This window comes from Belonocnema kinseyi, chromosome 2, assembly GCF_010883055.1.
Source record: "Belonocnema kinseyi isolate 2016_QV_RU_SX_M_011 chromosome 2, B_treatae_v1, whole genome shotgun sequence".
NCBI classification, from domain to species: domain Eukaryota; kingdom Metazoa; phylum Arthropoda; class Insecta; order Hymenoptera; family Cynipidae; genus Belonocnema; species Belonocnema kinseyi.
Window position 1 is genome coordinate 92,533,435 of NC_046658.1, and position 22,525 is coordinate 92,555,959.

General features: G+C 25.6%; 1 protein-coding gene across 1 annotated transcript; it reads right to left on the reverse strand.

Annotated features, from left to right (window-relative positions):
* Positions 1 to 7,992: 7,992 nt before the first annotated feature.
* LOC117167236 (eukaryotic translation initiation factor 3 subunit J) lies at positions 7,993 to 21,122 on the reverse strand. Its single transcript, XM_033352019.1, has 6 exons — positions 20,961 to 21,122; positions 20,769 to 20,851; positions 20,059 to 20,172; positions 19,764 to 19,902; positions 11,129 to 11,290; positions 7,993 to 8,874 (listed from the first exon to the last, which is right to left on the reverse strand). The coding sequence occupies exons 1-6, from the start codon at positions 20,974 to 20,976 to the stop codon at positions 8,684 to 8,686; spliced, it is 705 nt and encodes a 234-aa protein (XP_033207910.1). The 5' UTR covers positions 20,977 to 21,122; the 3' UTR covers positions 7,993 to 8,683.
* Positions 21,123 to 22,525: the final 1,403 nt, after the last annotated feature.

Here is a 22,525-nt window from a genome sequence, read left to right on the forward strand (position 1 = left end):
AAGGAAAGCAGAGTACAATGCTTTAAATTAATAATTCAAATTTTGAATCGAATTTTTTTTAATTTTCTCTGAAAAATCTGAAATTTGGAAATTAGAATCCTGTAACAATCCTGGAAATTTGTTTAATATACATACATGTAGCAAGTTGAGTAAATCTGAAGAAGAAAAAAAATCGATTAGTTGTATATTTTGGTTTGATTGCGACGTGGAAGCCTGCTTGAATTTGTTTTATAAGACATAGTTGGCACATATAAATTCTAATAGTAGACAACAATTTCATTTATCAGAAATTTGTTATCCCGAAGAAAAAAAAAGTTAATAATTAACTAACGTAGAAAATTGTATTATATTTCTAAGACTTGGATTTATAGTTGTTTCACGTTGTGTTGACACTAGATTTTTTTGATAACTTTTTATCAATGCACATTTTGGTCGAAATGGGAATCAAGAAAGTGATTTATAAAAGCAAAGCGATCCGAAGTTTAGATTATAAAATGTACAGTTTATCGCCCGACTTCATTGTACGATCTTCCAGTTGTATTCTTCAGAAAATTATTTTAAAGCTTAATTTAGATTTTCGTACAAGAGCTACGATAAAAGAAACTTTTTTTTTAATGTTTAAGGATAGAAAATTGAATTAAGATTTGATTGAATAAGGTAAAATTAGAATTATATATATATATATAATCAGCGATCTGCATGTTCGATACAAAAAAACACCGAAACATCTTACGAGGCAAGAAAAATGTACGACGATTGTATTTTCTTATTTAGAAAACTCCAGCTTTTCTCGTGTCTAATATTTAAGTGCTGAGTGTCCTCTTGGACATTGTTGTGAGTTCACAGTGAAGATAGTGAAAATTTGAAATTGGACTAAAGATCTCTCGACAACAGGACTGATGAAATATCCAATGAAATTTTCTTCTGTGAATGCCTCGTCAAACAGTTTCTTGTTAAGTGCGGACGCATCTTTTAAAGGACAGTGTTTGGTGGTACTAATTTGAAAATGTGTACAGTGATTATGTAAAGAAAAAAAAAAAAGTGATGTGTTCTCGCAATCGAGGGTGTTGGGGTGGTACTGATTTCCGGAACGCATGACGATATTCGCTCCGGAGATTGGAAGAAAAAAAATTTGACAAAAGAAAAATTTTTTTGACAAAAAAAAACCCGTTCCAGCCTCGGCGGCGACCAAAAAAGGTGCAGTGGCTAAGTGTAGCTGGTGTTTGAACAAAATAGATGCCGTTTATGCAGACGAAATCGACCAATGATTTAATTTCTTAACTCCGCCGATGTCCACCCATGAGAAAGTTCTGATTCTTCGTAAGTTAGTGATTCGCTCTCGTGTCTGTGCTCTCCTCGATTATCATTTTAAATCGACAATTGGCCTCAGTCTTTCAGATTTTTTCTCCTTTTCAAAGCAAAAAAAAAAGAACTCCTGATTCAAGTTGACGTACTTTTAAAAGAAATATGAAAAAAAAAATTTTTTTAACTTTTTTTATCCTTGTAAATATTTTTAAATAAGAGAAAAAATTTAGAAAAGGTTGTTGGCTTGAAAGTTCGACGAAATCGGAATGGGTGAAGTTCTAAAGTTTCCAAGTTCAGTGAGTTGAGTTTGAATGATAAAAAAAAAAACAGTTGGCAAATTCAGAACAGAAGTTAATCGACTTTCTTTCAATATTTTGCAAAAAGAGCAAGTTTTAAAAGAGAGAGAGAGAGAAAAAGAAAACAGTAGAATTTTGTTTAGTGGTGCTGTGAATAGTTTGGTTCTAGGGAAAATATAAAAGAGAAGTTTTTCGCAAAATTGTCAGTGTCTGTGATCTGCAAGTTGTTTTCTTTGATAATGAATTTAGAAGTCGAGCTTTGTGATCGAAAATAGAAAATTAGTGACTGGTGAGTTTTGTGTCTTGTGACTTTTAATTGGCAAGAAAGAAAAAAAAACTACTAAATCAAGTGCTCTGTTCAGTTCTGTTGGGGTTTTTTTTTTAAAGTCGTGGCCAAAGAATGTCGACTATCGTCAGAAGTTCTGAAAATCTGGGAATGACTGTGAAGTTTGGTCATTTTTGCAAAATCAGTTTTCACCCATCCATTGCAAGAAAATTGTTCCGAGGTGCTTTTTGATACTTTCGAGAGAGGAGGTAAGTTCTAATCTGTGGAGAGATTTGATTTTCAGGTTGAAGGAGATATATATATTTTTTTTTTGAGAGAGCAAAAGATCCATTATGTATCTGCAAAGCTGCAATAAATAAAAAATGCTTTATTCCATTTATTATTGTTGGGTTCCTGTTGTTTTTTTAATTTCAGTAGGATAAAGAAAACAAATTTATTCGTGGTCGTCTTTAGGAAGTTTAATAATACTCTGATGAAGATTTTAAGACATAATTATAGTAAACGAGTGTAAATTTAACTTTAAAAAAACTGTATTATTTACGAGATTCTCTTATAAATTTTATATCTTATGCCGATATAATGCAATTAAAAATAATCTTTTCTCTTTTTTGAGAAATTATTTACAAATTTAAAATAAGGTCGAATTTAACTTGTTTTTTTAAATCTGAAGTTGAGACGGTAACTTTGTCAATTATTATATCAATCATCTTAAACAAATTGGATTTTCATTCCCAAGACTGAAATTTTAATTTAAATAATTTAAAAATGCTGTTTTGAAGACTTAAACAAGTAAAGGCGTTTGAAATGGGAAATTTTAAATTTGTTCAAAATTAAAAAATTTACAGATTAAACATTGAACTGTTTCCGATTGAAACTTTATAATCTATTTTTATTTTTACAATAACTTAAAATAATAGATTTATAATTCAACGCGTTTATTAAGTTTCAAATTATATTAAAGTATTATGTCAGTCTATAATATTACATTTTTAGTCCATTCAATTTGATATATTTTTTTTTTAATTTCTGAGTGGAATTGTTAAAATTTAATGTATAAATAACTAATAGTCATTCATAAGAATAACAAAGAAATTCATTCAAAAAGATGCCGAAAGATTTACAAAAAAGTCCAAAGAGAAACTGCAAAATTTTAAGAACATTTTTTTATTTTGCAGGATAACAATCGAATCGTTTTAATATATATATTAAAAGTTTTTAAAACAAAATGTCGATTTTTTAAGATTTTAAAATGTCATGCTTAAGCTTTTTAAGGATTTTGAAAGGTTTTAATGTAATAGAAAATTTTCTTGAGATTTCTGAGAAAATTCTAAATTGATTTTTATTTCGAAAGAATAATGTGAAGAAACAATTTTAAAGCAAACAAAAGTTTTGATGTATAAATGAAAAATGAAGAATCATTCAATTTAAACAAATTGTACTGGTTCCATTTTCAATTTTACTAGCGTAAAATTCCTTCAAATTATATAATTTTGCAAATGGACAATTATTCTTTTGTTAAAAATTAATTTTTGTTGATTGTACATTGATCATTTTATTTCAACATTTATCTTTTTTTTTACTAAAAATAACCATTCCAGATGTTATTTTTTATTGTAACATTTTTTTGGATGAAAATCAATTTTTTGAAACTGAACATTTAAATATTCCAGTTGAATATTCCAACATTTTTTAGTTTACAGTTCATCTCTGGTCAAACATTAATTTTTTTAACTAAAAATGTATCTTCAATTTTTCTGTTAGAAGTTATCTTTTTTTGATTCATTATTTTATTTGTAAATTGGTATTCCTGTTAAATATTCATAATTTAAGTTGAAAACTCATCTCTTTGGTTAAAAAAACGAGTCATTTTGTAAAAAGTCGTTTTTTTTCTTGACCGAAAATTAATCTTTTTTACTTAAAATTTAAACATTTCAGATGATACTTCAACTATTTTACGTAAATTTGTTTTTGAGTTGAAAATCAATTTTTTAAACTGAAAAAATATGTAACTATTCCAGTTTAATATTCCATCATTTTAGTTAAAAATTCCTCTTTTTGGTTCAACATTAATTTTTGAAACTAAAATTTTATCTTTCTAATTTTTGTGTTGGAAAAGTTATGTTTTTTAGTTTAAAGTTGGTTTTTGCGTAGTAATTGATCTTTCTTGGTTGAAATTTCAACTATTCCAGTTTAAGATTCATCATTTTAGTTCCGAATTCATCGCTTGTTAGAAAATTATAATTTTTTCAACTGAAAACATAACTATTCTAATTAAATATTCCATAATTTGGGTTGAAAATTGTTCTATTTTGGGAGAAATTAATCTTCTTCGTTGGAAATTTATCTTTTTTATTTAAAATTAAATGATACCAGTTAGAGATTTATTATTTTAGGTAAAAAGTGCCCAATTTCATTGAAAATAATATATTTTTTTTTATTGAAAAATCAATTATTTGGTGAAGAATTTGTCTTTCTAATTTAAAATGTATGTATTTTGTTGCAACTGTAAACATATTCGGAGTCAATTGTGAAATTCAGGAATTGTGAGAGAACTTTTTTCCAGGATTTGAACAGTAAAAAAATTCAATGATAAAAAAAATTGTTAAAATAAATGTTTTTTTTTTGTTGTGACATTTTTTCATTCAAAATGTTTTTATTTTGAAATAACATCATTAGTAATATTATTTTGACACTGAACAGCCTAGAAATATATAATTTTACTTTTTTTTTTTAAGTAATTCTTTTAACTGAAAATTTATTATATTTCTGGTTAAAAATAGATTGTTTTTAGTCGAAAATTTAAGTAAGTATCACGTTGTAACTGCATATATTTTGTCAGGAATTAAGCAGTTTGTTTGCAATATTCTCTCGAAGATAAAATCTTTTTTAGCAAAAAATTTAACACATTGAAAAGTCGTCTCCTTTGAAAAATTTAACTGTTTTTAATTATCAAAGTTAAAGTATTTTTTGGTTGAAATATCAACTACAAAATTTTTCATTCAGAATTAATCTTTGAGTTGAATATTCCATCACTTTGGTTAAAAATGCATCTCTTTAGTTGAAAATTAATTTTGACCTAAAATTGAACTAGTTTGAAAATTATCTTTATTGAAAATTCGTCTTTTTGGTAGAAATTAATTTTCATGATTGAAAATCCATGTTTTTTTATTTTAAATTTAACGATTCCATTTAAAAATTCATAATTTTAGTTCAAAATTCACCAGCTTGGTTCAAAACTGGGATTTTTTTAGTTAAAAATGCAACAATTAGCTTGAAAATTGGTCTTTTTTTTGGTACAAACTTTTCGTGGACAATTCATGTATTTTGTTAAAAAAAATTTTTTTATAAATAAAATTAATCTAGTTTAAAAATTCATCATTTTGATTTAAAATTAAACTATTCCAGGAGAAGATTAATAATTTTAGTTTAAAATTCATCAGTTTAGCTAAAAATTTATTTTTAAACTTAAAATGTACCTGTTCCATTTTTTTTTTTTTTTTTTGAAAATTTATATTTTTAAATAAAAAATCCAACTATTTGGCTGAATATTTATCCTTTTTATTTGAAATTTCATGTATTTTGTTGAAAAATCGTATGTTTTGCTGGAAAATTAATCTTTTTGGTTGAAAATTCAAGTATTTGAGTGAAATATTCATAATGTTATTTGTAATTGGATCTTGCTGGTTTAAAATGAGACTACTTGGTTGGAATTCAACATATAAAAATGTATCTTTTTGATTGAAAATTCGTCACTGGTTAATTTTTTGTTGTGGAGATTGAATTATTTTAACTAAAAATTTAACTATTCAATTTTTGTTTGAAAACTTATCTTTTTTTAGTTCATAATTCAGCTTTTTGGTCGAATTTCATTTTCATGGTTGAAAATTCATCTTTTTTGTTTAAAATTCAACTATTCCAGTTAAAGATTCATAATTTTAATGGAAAATTCATTTTTTTTTTATTAAAATTTCATCATGTATTTTGTTGCAATTATACATATATACATACATGCTTGCATATATATTTTTTGTAAAAAATTAATAATCTTGTTCAAAAATCCAGTGTTCCAGTTAAGATTCATCATTTTAGTTAAAAATTAATCTTTTTCATCTAAAATTTAACTATTCTAGTTGGAAGCATTATTTCATTTTTAAATTCATCAATATAATTGAAAATTAATTTTTAATCTGAATATGTATCAATTCCATTTTTTGTTGCAAAATTTATATTTTTTAATAAAAAATCTGATTATACTTGGCTGAAATTTATCACTTCAAAATTTTTTTTCGGAAATTGAATTATTTTAACCAAAAATTTAACTTTTCCATTTTTAGTTGAACACTGATCTTTTTTAGTTCAAAATTCAAATATTTGTTTGAAAATTAATCTTTTTTATTTCAAATTTAATGATTTAGTACTTCCGGTTAAAAATGCATCTCCTTGTTTGAAAAATTATCTTTTTTAGTTCAAAATTCGTCTTTTTGGTAGAATTTAATTTTCATGGTTGAAAATTCATCTTTTTGGTTTAAAATTCAGCTATTCCAGTTAAAAATTCATAATTTTAATTGAAAATTTATCGATTCCAGTTGAAAACTCACCAGTTTGATCAAAATTGAATTTTTCTCAGCTGAAAATTTAAGTCTTCCATTTTCGGTTCAAAGTTGCTACGTTTTGTTTCAAATTTCAACAATTTGCTTGAAAATTGGTCTTTTTTAGTAGAAAATTGAACTATTTCGTTGAAAAGTCATGCCTTTTTTTGAAAAAAAAAATTGTTATATAAAATTAATCTTCTTGTTTCAAAATTTATCTTTTAGGTTGAAAATGAGACCACTTGGTTGGAATTTAAAATAAAAAAATGTATCATTTTATTAATTATTTTAAATGGAAATTTAACTATTCTATTTTTAGTTGAACACTGATCTTTTTTAGTTCGAAATTCAAATATTTGGTTGAAAATTTATCTTTTTTATTTGAAATTCAACTATTTAATACAATTAAGTTAAATATGCATTTCCTCACTTAAAAATTACTTTTGACCAAAAATGTAACTATTCAATTTTTGTTTGCAAAATTATCTTTCTTAGTTGGAAATTCGTCTTTTTGGTAGAATTTAATATTCATGGTTGAAAATTCATCTTTTTCGTTTAAAATTCATCAGTTTGGCAAAAATTTAATTTTTTTAAAGTGATAATTCAACTAATCCATTTTCGGTTGAAAATTTGTAGGTTTTTAGTTCAAAATTGATCTGTTTGCTTGATTATTTGTCTTTTTTAGTACAAAATTAAACTGTTTCTTTGAAAATTCATGTATTTTGTTGACAAATCTTTCTTTTTTTTATATAAAATTAATCTTCTTGTTTCAGAATTTATCTTTTTGGTTGAAAATTCCAGTTAAGATTCATCATTTTAGTTAAAAATTAATCTTTTTTATTTAAAATTCAACTATTCTAGTTGGATTCATTATTTCATTTTAAAATTCATGAATATAATTGAAAATTAATTTTTTAACTGAAAATGTATCTATTCCATTTTTTGTTGCAAAATTTATATTTTTTAAATCAAAATCCAACTACTTGGCTATCATTTTATCTTTTTTTGTTGAAAGTTCATCTTTTTGGTTTAAAATTCAACTATTTCAATTAAATATTCATAATTTTGTTTATAAATTGATCTTTTTCGTTGAATATGAGATAACTTGTTTAGAACTCTTTTGTTAAAAATATATCTTGGTTTAAAATTCATCTATTCCAGACGAAGATTAATCATTGTGATTGAAAATTTATCAATTTTTGAATTTATTTTCCGGAAATTGAATTATTTTAACTAAAAATATAACTTTTCCATTTTTAGTAGAACACTGATATTTTTTTAGATTAAAATTCAACTATTTGGTTGAAAATTGATCTTTTTTTTTATTTAAAATTGAAATATTTAGGACTTTAGCGACAAATGCAAGTAATGAATCGGCAGGGAATTTTTTTCACCAAAATTTGAATAAACATCCTGTGAAAAATTCGAATTTTCAAATGCTTATCGTATTAAATAATTTTAAATCGGGGGTTTTTAATATGTATATATTTTTTTAATAAAAAATAAATAAATAGAATATCTTTACAACCAACCTTTATTTAGGAATATAATCTTTAAAACCCACTTACATCCTATCATACTTGTGTGGATGCACGCACGCACGCGAGCGTTTATATACATATGCAAGTAAAATGTTAATCGGTTTATATGAATTAGAATTTTAATTCCACAACAGCTGTCGTCGTTGAGAGAGATACTGACAATCGAAGAAAAACACAGACTTTCACACGGAAAAAATATCATTCCGGCTTTCAAAATCACATATTTTGGCATTAATTATTAATTATTTCTTACTTTTACCATTTTTTTTTCTTCAAAATCTAAAATAATTATTTAAATCACGGCAATGTAAATTGAAGAAAAAAAACAACTAACTTCTTGAATATTCTGCGAAGGCAAAAATCGACATTTAAATCGAGAGACAATAAAACGGCAATCATAATGAAAAACATTAAATCAGCAAGCAATATCGTAAATTTTCATAAAATTTGCAGTGATTTTAATTCGATACAAGCGAAATTCACTGGTTCTGATTCCTCCTTTTTTTTCTTTTCATTTCACAAATTCTAAATTAACAAACTTAGTGAACTAAGTTACAAATTGAATAACGCAACAACTTTTTTTTTTATCTTAATGAATGTAACTGCGAGTTAAATATTGTTGAGAATGTTTTTGGCGACTAGATGATGGAAAGAGAATTAAAGTCGCTACATAAAGTCGTCATATTCATTATCAAATCCATAATCTTCGTATTCGTTCACAATCGTATTTTCTCCTTCCACTCTCAATTTCGCCTTTCCTTTTCCTTTCTTCTTCTTGTCGCCCTTTTCCAATTTTCCTTTCTCGATTGCGAGATTATCAATTATTGTTTTGACTTTTCTCAATGATGCAGCAGACACTGGAAATTAAATTATTGATTTAATCAATTAATTTTAATTATCAGGGAATTTTCATAAACCTGGAAATGTCGGGGAATTTTTTTCGAAATCGTGATTAGTTTTGTTTTTTAATTGCCATATAAGATTGATTAGCAATAATTCTACATTTGTAAAAGTAATTTGTTGAAAATTCGTTTTTGTTTTAGATTAATTGTATTAACTGGACACTTAAATATGCTATCATTTTAGCTGAACTAAAATCATCTCTTTAGTATTTTTTTTTTTAACTGAAAATGAAAACTATTTAATTTTTTATTTAAAAAATTATCGGTTTTAGTAGAAAATTCGTCTTTTATTCTTAAAAAATTATAGTTTTTTAAATAAAATTCATATTCCAGTTCAATACTCATCGCATTCTTTAAAAATTGGTTTATTATATATATATAAAATACATATTTTTTTAAACTGAAAATGTAACTTGCAATTTTTATCATACTTATTCTTTAAACTAAAAACTTATTCAATTTTTTGTTAAGAAATTATTTGTTTATTGAAAATTTGTCTTTTTTCGTAGAATTTTTTTTTAAATTAACCTATTTCAGTTCATTCATTATATTAGTTCAAAATTTAAAGATTTATCATTTTAGTTGATAATTATTCTTTTTTGTTTAAAATTCAAAAATTGCAAGCGAACATTCATCATTTTAGTTAAAAATTAATATTTTTTAGTTCAAAATTCAACGGTTTCATTAAAAATTCATGTACTTTGTTGAAAAATGACCTTTTTGATAGAGAATGAATATTATCGTTTAAAAATTAACGTTTTGGTTTAAAACTACATCACTTTCTTTGAAAATTGTTTCATTTTTTGGCTGACAATTTTTTTTTGTTATGCTTTCCTTTATTCCATCATTTTAGTTTAAAATTCATTGTTGTGGTTGAACATTAATTTTTTATGCTAAAAACTAATTCAATTATTTCAGTTAAAGTTTCATCATGTTAGTTAAAAATTAATCTATTTTATTACAAATTCAACTATTTCAATTGAAAAATTATCATTTTAGTTGAAAATTGATATTTTTTAGCGAAAATTTAACCATTTCTGTTGATATTTCAACTATTTTATGTCAATTTGTATTTTGGTTGAAAATCGATTTTTTTTTAAACTGAAAACGTAACGATTTCAGTTGAATATTCATCATTTTAGTTAAAAATTCATATCTTTGGTTAAGCATTAATTTTTTTGAACTAAAAGTTTATGTTTTCAATTTTTTTATTGAAAAGTTATCTTTTTTAGTTGAAAGTTTGTTTTTACATAGAAATTGATCTTTCTTGTTTGAAAATTCAACTATTCCAGTTTAAGATTCATCATTTCATTTGCGAATTCATCACTTGTTTGCGAATTATAATTTTTTAAGCCTAAAAAATAACTATCTTTTTTATTTAAAATCAAATTATACTAATGAAGATTTATTATTTTAGGTGAAAAGTGGCCAATTTGATTGAAAATTCTTTTTTTTTTTTTTACTGAAAAATCAATTATTTGGTGAAGAATTTGTCTTTTTCTAGTTAAAAATTCATGAATTTTGTTGAAAAATCCCTTTTTTTAATAGAGCATTAATCTTCTTGTTTAAAAACTAATCTTCTTGGTTGAAAATTCAAATATTCCAGTTTAATATTGATGTGTTTTGTTGATAATTCATATTTTTTATAGAAAATTAATTTAACTACGTGGTTGAAAGTTAAACTCTTTTGTTAAATTTTATCTATTACAGTTGATGATTCATCATTTCAGTTCAACTATTTGGTTGAAAATTGATTTTGTTTAGTTGAAAAACCAACTATTTGGTTGACAATCTATACATTTGATTGAAAATAAATCGTTCTGTTTGTAGAAAATTAATCTTTTGGATTGAGAATTCAACTATTCTATTAAAAAATCATGTTTAAAAATTCAATATTTTTACTTGAAAAATTAGGAATATGACACAGATTAAATTGAATATAATATGCTACTCATATTATTTAAGAATATATTTATATCATTTATCAACGTTTTCTAGATTAAACATATTAATTAAATCTCTAGAATCTGAAAAAAAAACATTTATAATAAACTCGCGAAACTGTATACATCCGAGTCGATTTTATGAGATACCTGAAAAAATCTTGGAATTTTAAGGGGATTTTTCCCCAAAATTCAAATACACACCCGGAATACATTTTTAAATTAATTTTGTATGGTTGTTTAAATTTGCATTTCACTTTACTTACACTGAACTGCAATATTTTTTATTAAATCTTCCGCAAATGCTGTGAATTCTGCGTGTTTATTCATCGTATTGATTTTGCAAATGAGCGCATCACCAAACTGGTCGAATTCTTCCTTTGTATCCGGGATCATCGCATCCAGACCCTTCGTTGTTTCCATTATACCTTAAATAAAAGTTTAAATTAGGCAAAAGAAGATTTTTTGATCTGCTAATTACTTTTTTTTGTTGTGTAAACTGCTTAAAATTTATTTAAATATTTTTTTCTGGTTAAATATCGTATCAGATGAAAGAAAATAAGTTTTAGGCCATTTGACTGATCTACTAAATTAATGTTATACTTTAATAAACAATATTTTATTCAAATTTCACATGAATTTACAGGTGTAAATTGAACTGAAAATTTGACAAAGATTTGTACGGGGAAAACTACATTTTAAATAAGTAACGAAAAAATATTTTTTGTTTTTTAAAAACACAAAAAAATACTTTTTGGGAAAAGTATATAAAAAAAAATTCTTTAAAAAAAGACTGCAAAAGGAAAAGTCTTTCAATTGCTATTTTTCGCTTTTAATGTTTTGCTTTGAAAATTATTTTTTAAAAAAGTATAAACTCTTCAGATGATATTAATTTATTTTAAACATTATACCATGAATTTGTTATAATTTTTATTTCCTTTCAGTTTTAATCTTTCTATTTAAAAAATAATATTTCAAATGGCTTTAGCCTAGCCTTTTCCCTATTATCATTTTTTTAAATTCCTCTTTTTTTCCCCCAATTCTCGAAAATCGTTCTACTTTTGTCCTAATAAAAATGATATAATACAATATTTAAATTACGCGGAGAATTCTCTGAAATTAGTAAATGAAAGTAAAAATAATCAAATACATCTCTATAATATTGAAATACTTGAATAAATGATTTGTAAATTAAAAAAAAAAACATCGTAACACAATTGAAACAGTTAATAAACAATGTATAATAATTTAAGAAAGAATGATTAAAAATAAAAAACGTTTGAACTAAAAGGTATCGAGTTAATAATTAAAAAATTGAACTTTCCAAATTACTGCTTTGAAGTGAAATGTTTAAAATTGAGCCACTTGAGAATTTTAAAAAATCCTTCAAAAAATAAAATTTAATAAATAATCAATTTTTATGTTTAAAATCATTCTCAGAATCAGGAATATTTTATCTTAAAAAATAAGACCATTAATAATTAAATCTAGACGCTTACAAGTATAATTAAATATTTATTCTCAAGATTCGTCATTTCGTCTTGACTTTAGTTAATAATTTAAATATAAATTTTTAAAATATACTCTTCAATGCTCTAATTTAAATTAAAAATAGTTCAGTTTGAGCGCATAAAATATTTAATTTGTATAGATTCAACATACAAATATTTTGGTTTGAAATCGGTCAGATAGAAATTAGTACATTGTTATTGACATGATTTAATTTGACAGATAATCATTGACAGATTTCAAACAAAATTTGTTCAGGCTGAATGTGCAAATTAAATATTTTAAGCATTTAAACTGAAGGATTAAGGACGAAATGAAAAATCTTGTAATAAATATTTAAATATACTCATAAATGTACAAATTCAAACACTATTAGTGGTATTTTTTAATAGGAAAAATATTCCTGTTTATGAGAGCGATTTTAAATACAAAAAAATTGATTATTCAATCAATTTATTTTTTCGCAGGATTTTTTTTATATCGCCGTCAATGAATTTCCAACGGACTAATAGGCATCCAATTTTTAAAAATTAATTCTTTAAAGTAGTTGTCGAAAGAAAAAAACTTATTTAATATGAAAAATAATTATTTTAGCAATGATTTCTGGAATTCAACTTTTTCGTTCTGCCGCTTCTGAACAATTTTCAAACATTGGTTAAATTTAAATAAATCATGCCTTATCCTTTCGGGAAAATATGCACTACAACTCCAATTATTTACAATTTTTAAGCAAATAAACAATCTTTGAATATAGTTATTTGTTTAGAAATTTTCCTTTGAAATTATTTTAGCGAGTTCAGTCATAGAATAATTTAAAATCGGAAACGAGGAAGAAGAATGTTTTTACAGAAAAAAAGCCATAATTTATTCAAATTCAACCATTTTTTTTAAATAACCGTTTTTTGCAAGTATATGTTGTTTTTAGCGCATTTGAATTTTATTCTTTGTTTTCAAATGATCCGAAATTTTTCTTTAACACTTTATAATTGTGTACTTTTTCAAGATATTTATTTTTTTTTTTATCATTTATTGTCTCCTTTCAATTCCGCCAGAAATTTTAAGAAAAGTTTTAAGATCAACAAAATAGCCGCGGTTTTTTTGAAAATATTGAAAGTAGATTTTCATAAAAAATCCACACTTATATTTTTTCTCAATTTTTTTAATTTCGTAAGAAAGCGTTTTTTTTCATAAAATCGTATTTTCTAATGTTTTTGCAAACGATAGATATGAACAAATTTTAGGATAAAAGTTTTGAAAAATTTATGGAAATAATACAGATTTTTCTGAAAACCTCAATTTAAAAAATTAGTTTTCACATATTTTTTGTCATTCGTGCTTGTATAAGGATATAAACCCAGGAGAATTTTTTTTTTACTAAAAATATATTTAATTTTTCTCGTAAGCGATGCAAGATATCGCAAAATAGCCAGAGCTATTTTTCATTATTTTCCCTAGACATGCAAACTTTTATTTTAACTTTTTTTTGTATCTGGTTTGCGAGAAATGTAAAAAAAAATTATTTTATAAAAATAAAATACTTTTGGCCACAAAAGCGATATAACCATAAATTGACAAAATATAAATCGGTTTTTGTTGTTGAAAAAATAAACATTTTGTTAATACTCCGGCGAATTTCGGAAGGAGACAATAAACGCTATCAGAATCAGAAAGAATACGTAAAATATCAAGTAAAAAGTTATAGAGGTTCAAAGCAAAATTTTTGGTTGCTTTTTTTTATGAAAAAAAATCACAAAATTTAAATACGCATAACTTCGTAGACAATTTTTTGTTTGCAATCGGAAAAATAATTCTCGTCTAATTTGCTATAAAAAACAATGATAGACTTTGCACCTTCAACAGTAGAAACTGTCTGATTGGAAACTGATTCAGTCAGTAAAATACTTTTTCGATTCTTAAAATCATAGAAAAGCTATTTTTTTCAGAGTTCTGATTTTTGTGAAAACAATCCCAAAAGTGCTTGTACATCCAATTTCTCTTTTATACGTGTTTCAGGGATACTACTCGGTTATTTTAAGACAAGAAATAAAAAAATCGTATCACGCGTTATCGAGAAAAACGGTTTTTTCATTTTTAGTGATTGAAAATCGAAATTTCCACGAGAACTGAGTAAAATATAAATATCAGCTCATAGTTATTCTAACGAAATTCAACATCTTATTTTTAAAATTTTTGTTTTTAGTTCAAGAAGATTGTAAAGAACATATTAAATGGGAATATTAATGTTCCTGCGCTTTAAAGCAACGAAAAATAAATTTTTATTTCTAAATTTGGAGAAACATAATTTTTAACGATTAAAAATCTGATTTTTCTAAAAAATGACGCAAAAGTATGAATAATAATTTATACTTACAAATTGTTTCCTGAAATCTACATAAGTATGTCCTTACCAAATATTTATCTAGTGTGTTTTAACAAATTTTTCAAAAAAAAGGACTAAAATAGCATTTATTTTAACAAACTTAAATTTTTTTAAATGTTCTTTTTCAGTTCGATAATAATATAAAGGTTCCCGAGTTTTTAAGTGCAGAAAAATAAATTTTTTGTTTTTAAAATTGAAGAAACTTAATTTTTAATGATTAAAAATCCGATTTTTCGCAAAACCAATGCAAAAATATGAATAGTAATTTATAATTACAAATTTCTCTACTGCCGGAAATTTATAAAAGTACCATCCTGCCAGATGTTTGTCCAGCGTGTTTTTTCCAATTAAAAAGAATATAAGATATCGGCAAAAATTGACTAAAATAGCATTTATTTAAAGGAACTTCAACATTTTTTATGTTTGTTTCCAGTCCAATAATAATGGAAAAAAATATCATTTTTTTAGAATGACGAAAAATATGAATATTAATTTTTAATCACAAATTGATCTCCATGCTGAAATCTATAAAAGCATATACCTACCAGATGTTTATCTTGTACGTTTTAACTAGTTTTTAAACAACAAAAAACGAAAAATAGAAAAAATCGATAAAAATGGACTAAAATAGTATGTATTTCAACAAACTTCAGCATTTTTTTTTAAATGTTTTTTTTTAAGTTTAACAATAATGTTAAGAATATTTTTGATGATGATATTGAGGTTCCCGAGCTTGAAAGTAAAATAATGTATTTCTAAAATTGAAGAAACATAGTTTTTTTAACGATTAAAAATCTCATTTTTCTCGAAAACGACGCAAAATACAAATAGTGATTTATTATTACAAGTTTCCTTACTTCCTGGAATTCATAAAAGTATACCCCTACCAGATGTTTATATAGTGTGTTTCAACCCATTTTTCATCAACAAAAATGATAAAAATGGACTAAAATAGCGTGTATTCAAATGAACTTGAACATTTAAAAAAATTTCTAGTTTAATTAAAATGGAAAAAACATGTTTGATGATAATATAAAGGTCCCCGAGATTTAAAGTAAAGAAAAATCAAACTTTTGTTTCTCAAATTACAGAAACATAATTTTTTAAGATTAAAAATATGAGTTTTATCGAAACCGACGCAAAATATGAATAGAAATTTATTATTACAAATGTGTCTTATTTCCTGAAATTCATAAAAATATACCCTTACCAGATGTTTGTCCAGTAGGTTTTAAACTATTTTTCAACAGAAAAAAAGCGAAAATAGAACAAATGGACTAAAATAGAATGTATTTTAACGAATTTAAATATTTTATTATTTTTTAAAAATGTTTTTTCTAGTTCAATAATAATATTACGAATATGTTCGATGGTAAGATTAAGGTTACCGAGCTTTAAAGTAGAAAAAAAATATATTTCTAAAATTGAGGAAACCTCATTTTTTTCAAGATAAAAAGTCATTTTTCTTGAAAACGACGCAAAATATCAATAGTAATTTACAATTACAAATTTCTCTGCTTCCTGTAATGTATCAAAGTACGTCACCACCAGATGTTTATTTAGTGTGTATTAACCAATTTTTCAAGAAAAAAATCCACAAAAATAGACTGAAATAGCATTTAATATATTTTTTTTTACTGTTTTTTTTTCAATAATAATGTTAAAAACGTGTTTGATGTTAATATTAAGATTCCTGAGCTTTAAAGTTAAAGAAAAATAAATTTCTATTTCTAAAATTGAAGAAACATAATTTTTAAAGATTAAAAATATGAGTTTTTTTAGAAAACGGCGCAACACATAAATAGTAATTTATTATTTTAGATTTGTCTTATTTCCTGAAATTCATAAAAATATACCCCACCAGATGTTTGTCTAGTAGGCTTTAAACTATTTTTCAACAACAAAAAAAGCGAAAATAGACCAAATCGATACAAAATGGACTAAAATAGCATGCATTTAAACGACCTTCACCATTTTTTTATATATTTGTTTCTAGTTCAATAATAATGGAAAAAACGTGTTTGATGGGAATATTAAGATTCCTGAGCTTTAAAGTTAAAGAAAAATAAATTTTTATTTCTAAAATTGAAGAAACATTTTTAAAGATTAAAAATATGATTTTTTTTAGAAAACGGCGCAACACATAAATAGTAATTTATTATTTTAGATTTGTCTTATTTCCTGAAATTCATAAAATTATATCGCTGAGAGCGATATTTTAACCAATTTTTAAACAAAAACAAAAATATCGATAAAAAGGGATTAAAATAGCGTGTATTTCAACGAATTTAAATATTTTATTCTTTTTTTAGATGTTTTTTTTTTAGTTCAATAATAATGTTAAGAATATTTTCGATGATAATATTGAGGCTGCCGAGCTTAAGAGTAAAAAAAAAATATTTGTAAAATTGAAGAAACATAATTTTTTAACGATTAAAAATCTCATTTTTCTCGCAAACGACGCAAAATATCAATAGTAATTTATAATTAAAAATTTCTCTACTTTCTAGAATGTATAAAAGTACACCCCGGTCAGATGTTTATCTAATGCTTTTAACCGACTTGTCATTAAAAATGAGCATGTATTTTAATGAACTTCATTTTTCTTTATGTTTCTAGTTCAATAACAATTAAAGTTTCCCGAGTTCTAATTAAAGACAAAAGAAATTTGTTGTTTCTAAAATTGATTTTTCTTGAAAAATATTCAAAATATAAATAGCCATTTATAATTAAAAATTTCTCTACTTCCTGAAATCTATAAAAATATACCCTTACCAGATGTTTTAGCTAATTTTTTAACATAAAAAAATAAGCGATAATCGACTAAAATAGCATGTATTTCAACGAATTCAAAAACTTCATTTTTTTTTTTTGTTCAATAATATGAAGAACATGTTCAATGGCAATATTGAGGTTCTAGAGTTTTAATGCAAAGAAAAATAATTTTTTATTTTTAAATTTGATGATAATTTTTATTAAAAATCTGATTTTTCTTGAAAACGATGCAAAATATAAATAGCCATTTATAATTAAAAATGTCTTGACTTCTTGAAATCTGTTAAAGTATACAACTGCCAGATGTTTGCCTAGTGTGTACGAACCAATTTTTCCAAAAGAAAAGGAAAAATCGATAAAAATCTCAAATATAATTTATTTTAATATTGTTACTTAACTATAAATAAACTTTTAAAAAAATAAAATGTTCAAGTTTGTTCAACTAAATGATATTTTAGTCGATTTTTATTTATTTGAAATTTTTCTGTTAAAATACAGAAAATAAACACCCGGTATAAGTATATTTTTATATATTTCAGGAGGTGTAATAATTTTGAACTATAAAGTGCTTTTAATTTTTGCCGTCGTATTCGACAAAAATGAGACTTTTAATCGATATAAATATATTTATTTAATTTTTAAAATAAAGCCCTATTACTGCACTACAGAAAAAAATGATAAAAAAATAAAACGAATTTCTGTAAATTAAGTGCTACTTTTGGTTAATTTTTGTTGTTGAGAAAATTGTTTAAAATACACCAAATAAAAAAGTACTGAGTAAATTTTTATAGATTTCAGAAGGGGGAACCATTTTGAACTGCTATACACATTTTGCGAATTTTTCATGAAACAAATTATATTTTTAATAACTAAAAATGAAAAAAAAAAATTCTCACAGACTGCGCTGCATCCCCGAAAAAACGCAAAAAAAGAGATAAACTGGATGTTTCGGTTAAATTAATTCGAGGCTAGCCGTGTACTATAATGGCAGAAATGATTTAGAAATATAAATAAATCTTTAAATATTTGCCATTTTTTGTAAAAACATTACCCTTTTGCGCTGCAAAATTTAGCATTTAATCCCAACGTTTAAAATTGTCCAGTTCCGTGCGCGCAACCGACACCATGATTTATTAAATTTGGATTCAATATAATTTTAGAAAAATTTTGTAAAAAAAAAACTTGACTGAATCAGTGAAAATCGCGATTAAAAGAAATTGTTTCTAAAAGAAGCAATTATTTTATGGTAACAAGATACAATTCCAGCAGGAACAGTACAGGAGATTGAAAACGAATGTAAGATGCAAGGTTCATACAAAAACTGATTTGGACACAATGTTTGCGTGAAACAGCAATTTTTATTAATATACAATAACATTATCGGTGAATTTGATTGCGATAATTCGATAAAAAGGAACAAACACTCGCATACATAATCTATCTCTAGTACAGTTCCTGACAGTTATTTTGCTCACGATTAAGACTACTAATTCGTGTTATATCTAAACTTGTAAATATTAGTCTTTTGCTTGAAAATCTGCGCTTGTCAGATAAAAAAAAAAAAACAGTTATTACACAAAAATGTCACTCGTAATACTGCAAAATTTACTTGTTCAGTGACGAGAAATAAATATTTGTATATAATTATACAAGCCTTTGCATAGTTGTGCGTACAACGGTTCACTTACTTTGTGTTTTGTAATTAATTCTTTTTTTTTTATATAAATTACTGTCCAAGCTACATAGAAAAACCGTTGCACTCGGGTAAAGTAACTTAATTTTTCTGGACGTATCTTGAAATCTTAAAGTATTTTTTTATTTATTTATTTTTTTTTAGAATCACTGACAGTTTCAACGTTGCTTGCAAGAAAAAAATTGCACAGATTCCTTGGGAATTATTTGTTTTACGCGAGAAGAACTTTGAAGTGAAGCCACGAAATTCGTATACAGTCTAATTCTCTCGAAAATCGATAGTGCCTTGATTCTATGTTATAATTTCTGAAATTATCGCGACAGCAAATTACAAATTAAAATTTGATCAATGAAAAAATGAGAGGCCAGTTTCTTCGTTTCGAGAATATTTGTATTAAAGTGCTTCGATTAAAGCAGGTCGTTTAATAGAAAAATTGACGCCCAAATTAAAATATTGGCTATTTCCGTTCAGTGTTGTCAGTTTTTGTCAGGCTTTTCAGATTTTTGAGGCTTACGAGAACTAAAATCTACAAGATTTGACAAACCCAGAGTGTCCATCGCCAACCGTAAGTCGGCCTCTTCCTGCAGCCTCTGTTGTCTCAACTGTTCGGCTCGTCTCTCCTCAGGCGACAAAATCTGCTCCTTCTCCTTACTTTTTTTCTCGGCTTCTTCGCGTGCTTTTTTCTGCAGATTTGTTTTTTTGCCCATTATTTATTGAAAATGGAGTTAATTTATTACTTGCAGTTTAATTTTATTGGAAAATATAATAAGAGAATAATTTCTTAGAACGCTGAAAAGCTATAATTGTAATAAAATTTATTTAGTCTTGATTGTACGAACCTCGCGTTCTTCGATCTTATCGGCTAACGTCTTCTTAGGTTTATTTTTAACCTTTGGAGCTTCGGCTGGTTTCTCTACATCTTTTTTTTCCTCTTCCACGTCTTCCCAACTATCCTGTTTTCAAATTTTAAATTTATGTACAATTTAGAGAATAAAAAAAGTTTTACTCATTACAAATAAAAAGGTATTTTTTATTTTTTCAGTAAATAAATTGTATCTATATGATTTTATCATTTTCTGGCCTTATAAGATGCATTAAAATAGAAATTATAAAATAGTATGACAGTTGTTTCGAATAAACAAAATCTTATCTCTAGGATATTTTTCCAGTCACAGGCTGAGTTTCTATTTTATAGAGCTTCTTTACATTAAATTAATTATTGATTTATTTGGAGGATTTCTAACTTAATTTTACTTAAAGCAGTTTCCCTCCTTTCACAAATGTCGCAATATTGCTTCCATTTGATCTGAAAATCAGTTTAAAAAACAAAGCGCCCAGCTCCGAAATTGCTTATAAAAATGACACTCTTGAATCTTTGAAGGCCGAAAATAGCTCGAAAATTTCCAGATTTTTATGACACATATTGCACATATTCAAGACAGTTCTGGCATTTTGGAAAGCGACCATGTGGCATCAACAGGTTAGGCCCAAAAAGTGTTAACTCCAGATGGGAAAAAAAGAAGGGTTCAAGTCAAAAAATGATTCTCACCTTAACCTCTTCTTCTTCATCTTCGCCTTCCCATTTATTTGACTTAATGGCGAGATCGATTTTGGCTGCAAAACTGTCCGAATCTGAAACCATACAAAGGGGAAGCAATTGTCCGTCAAACATGAGTTCCACCTTCATCCATTTCTGCGATGCGAAAAAAGGAACATTACAAATATTTCCAAGTTTACTTACCCCATCCTTCCTCCATGATTATGCTTTAGACTCACAAGGCTACAAAATATCCAGAAAAACCATACGTAGAACGAACTACTGAAAAAACAGATTTTCTAAAAAAAACCTTCGGGCAGGAAATACGATTTTACTGACTTCTTGGGCACTAGGGGTGGGGCCAGGTGGGGTACTCTTTCAGAGCTGGGTAGCTGTGTCTAGTTTGAGGTTATCTACGTAATATATGTAAATAGGGTAAAGAAACAGTAAATGAGGTATTTTCACTTGTCAACCGTAGAGTTCTTAAATTCCCGAGAATTTAAGTTCAGGTTATATAAAAGAGAATATGACAGAATTTAGGAGAATTTAAAAGAATGTATGGTTCTTAACCATATTTTTATTGATCACCTTATGGTGTATTTACACGTCTGTCAACTGGCCTTCAGCCAGTAGAAAAATCATAAGAGTGAAAGAGATAGAGGGTACTTTTCCTTTAACTTACCGCTTTCTGATTTATGGTGGTTACATCCTCTTAGGGACGTAAAATCGTAAAATTATGTATTTCAGGTTAGGTCGTGGATATCAAAGATGGCTGCACGCCGAAGGCCAAACAATAGTATCAGATAAGGTACTATATTAGGTATTTTCACTTCAACCATCAGCTAACTTTACTTCGTTAAAAGCTGAGGGGAAAACAATGGATCAAATGCACGGAACAAAACTTTTTTTTCTGTAATATCTTTGTAATTAATAATAATTATTATCATTTTATTATATAATTGAATAGTATTTTAAAAAAAACTATGTTTTAACACAGTTTTACAGAAAAAATTAGATTTTACGAAGATATTAGCAAAATACGGTAAAAATGAACTGAATCCCATGCATTTGTTCCCTTGTTTTCCCTTCAGCATCTACAAAGTGAAGTTAGCTGTTGAGTGAAGTGAAAATACCTAATTAGATGAGAATATGCAAGCTACCATTTTGGTTCCCCGCCAGATTCAAAACCGCTAACTTGATATGAAATTATATAAATACATTTAGATGATATAGATTATTTATTGACAATTATGCAAAAGCATTGTTGTCAAAACATAAATGATAATTAAAATTACATGTGACATAATATATGAAATATTTAAATTAGACTATATGATGTTTTAACCCACGCATTTGCTAAAAAACAGTTCTTGCAAAAATTATGCTTGTAAGCCAAATTTCAAACGGTTTACGTATAGGCGAGTGCTAAAAATAGTGCTAAATAGTAATAAACTTTGCATAATCTTGAATTTGAATTCGGTTTCCATTTGTCGCGTCTATAATTTATTATCTACTCTGGGAGTCTTTCTCTTCGTCCGAGTGGAAAACTGCAAAGTTTAAATTCATCCTCGCTTCCGTTTTTACAAAACGGGGCATGCAGCATACTTAAGGGGATGTGATACTTACAGTTTCCCCAGCTTTTTTCCACAAAAATGAAAAATTTTAAAAACTGAATTCGGAGATGCTATAAAATATCATAACGGAAGTCCCCAGACTCTTTTTTGAAGGATAATAACAAAAAATTTTATTGTGCTAAATAAAAATTTTAT

What these genes read in the sequence shown, in the direction of transcription:
- LOC117167236 (XM_033352019.1), bottom strand. An exon ending in ATGAAGAAGAAGAGGTTAAG is followed by an intron (nt 20,173 to 20,768) that starts GTGAGAATCATT and finishes ATTTGAAAACAG; the next exon opens with GATAGTTGGGAAGACGTGGA. An exon ending in GTTGGCGATGGACACTCTGG is followed by an intron (nt 11,291 to 19,763) that starts GTTTGTCAAATC and finishes CTTTTATTTAAG; the next exon opens with GTATAATGGAAACAACGAAG.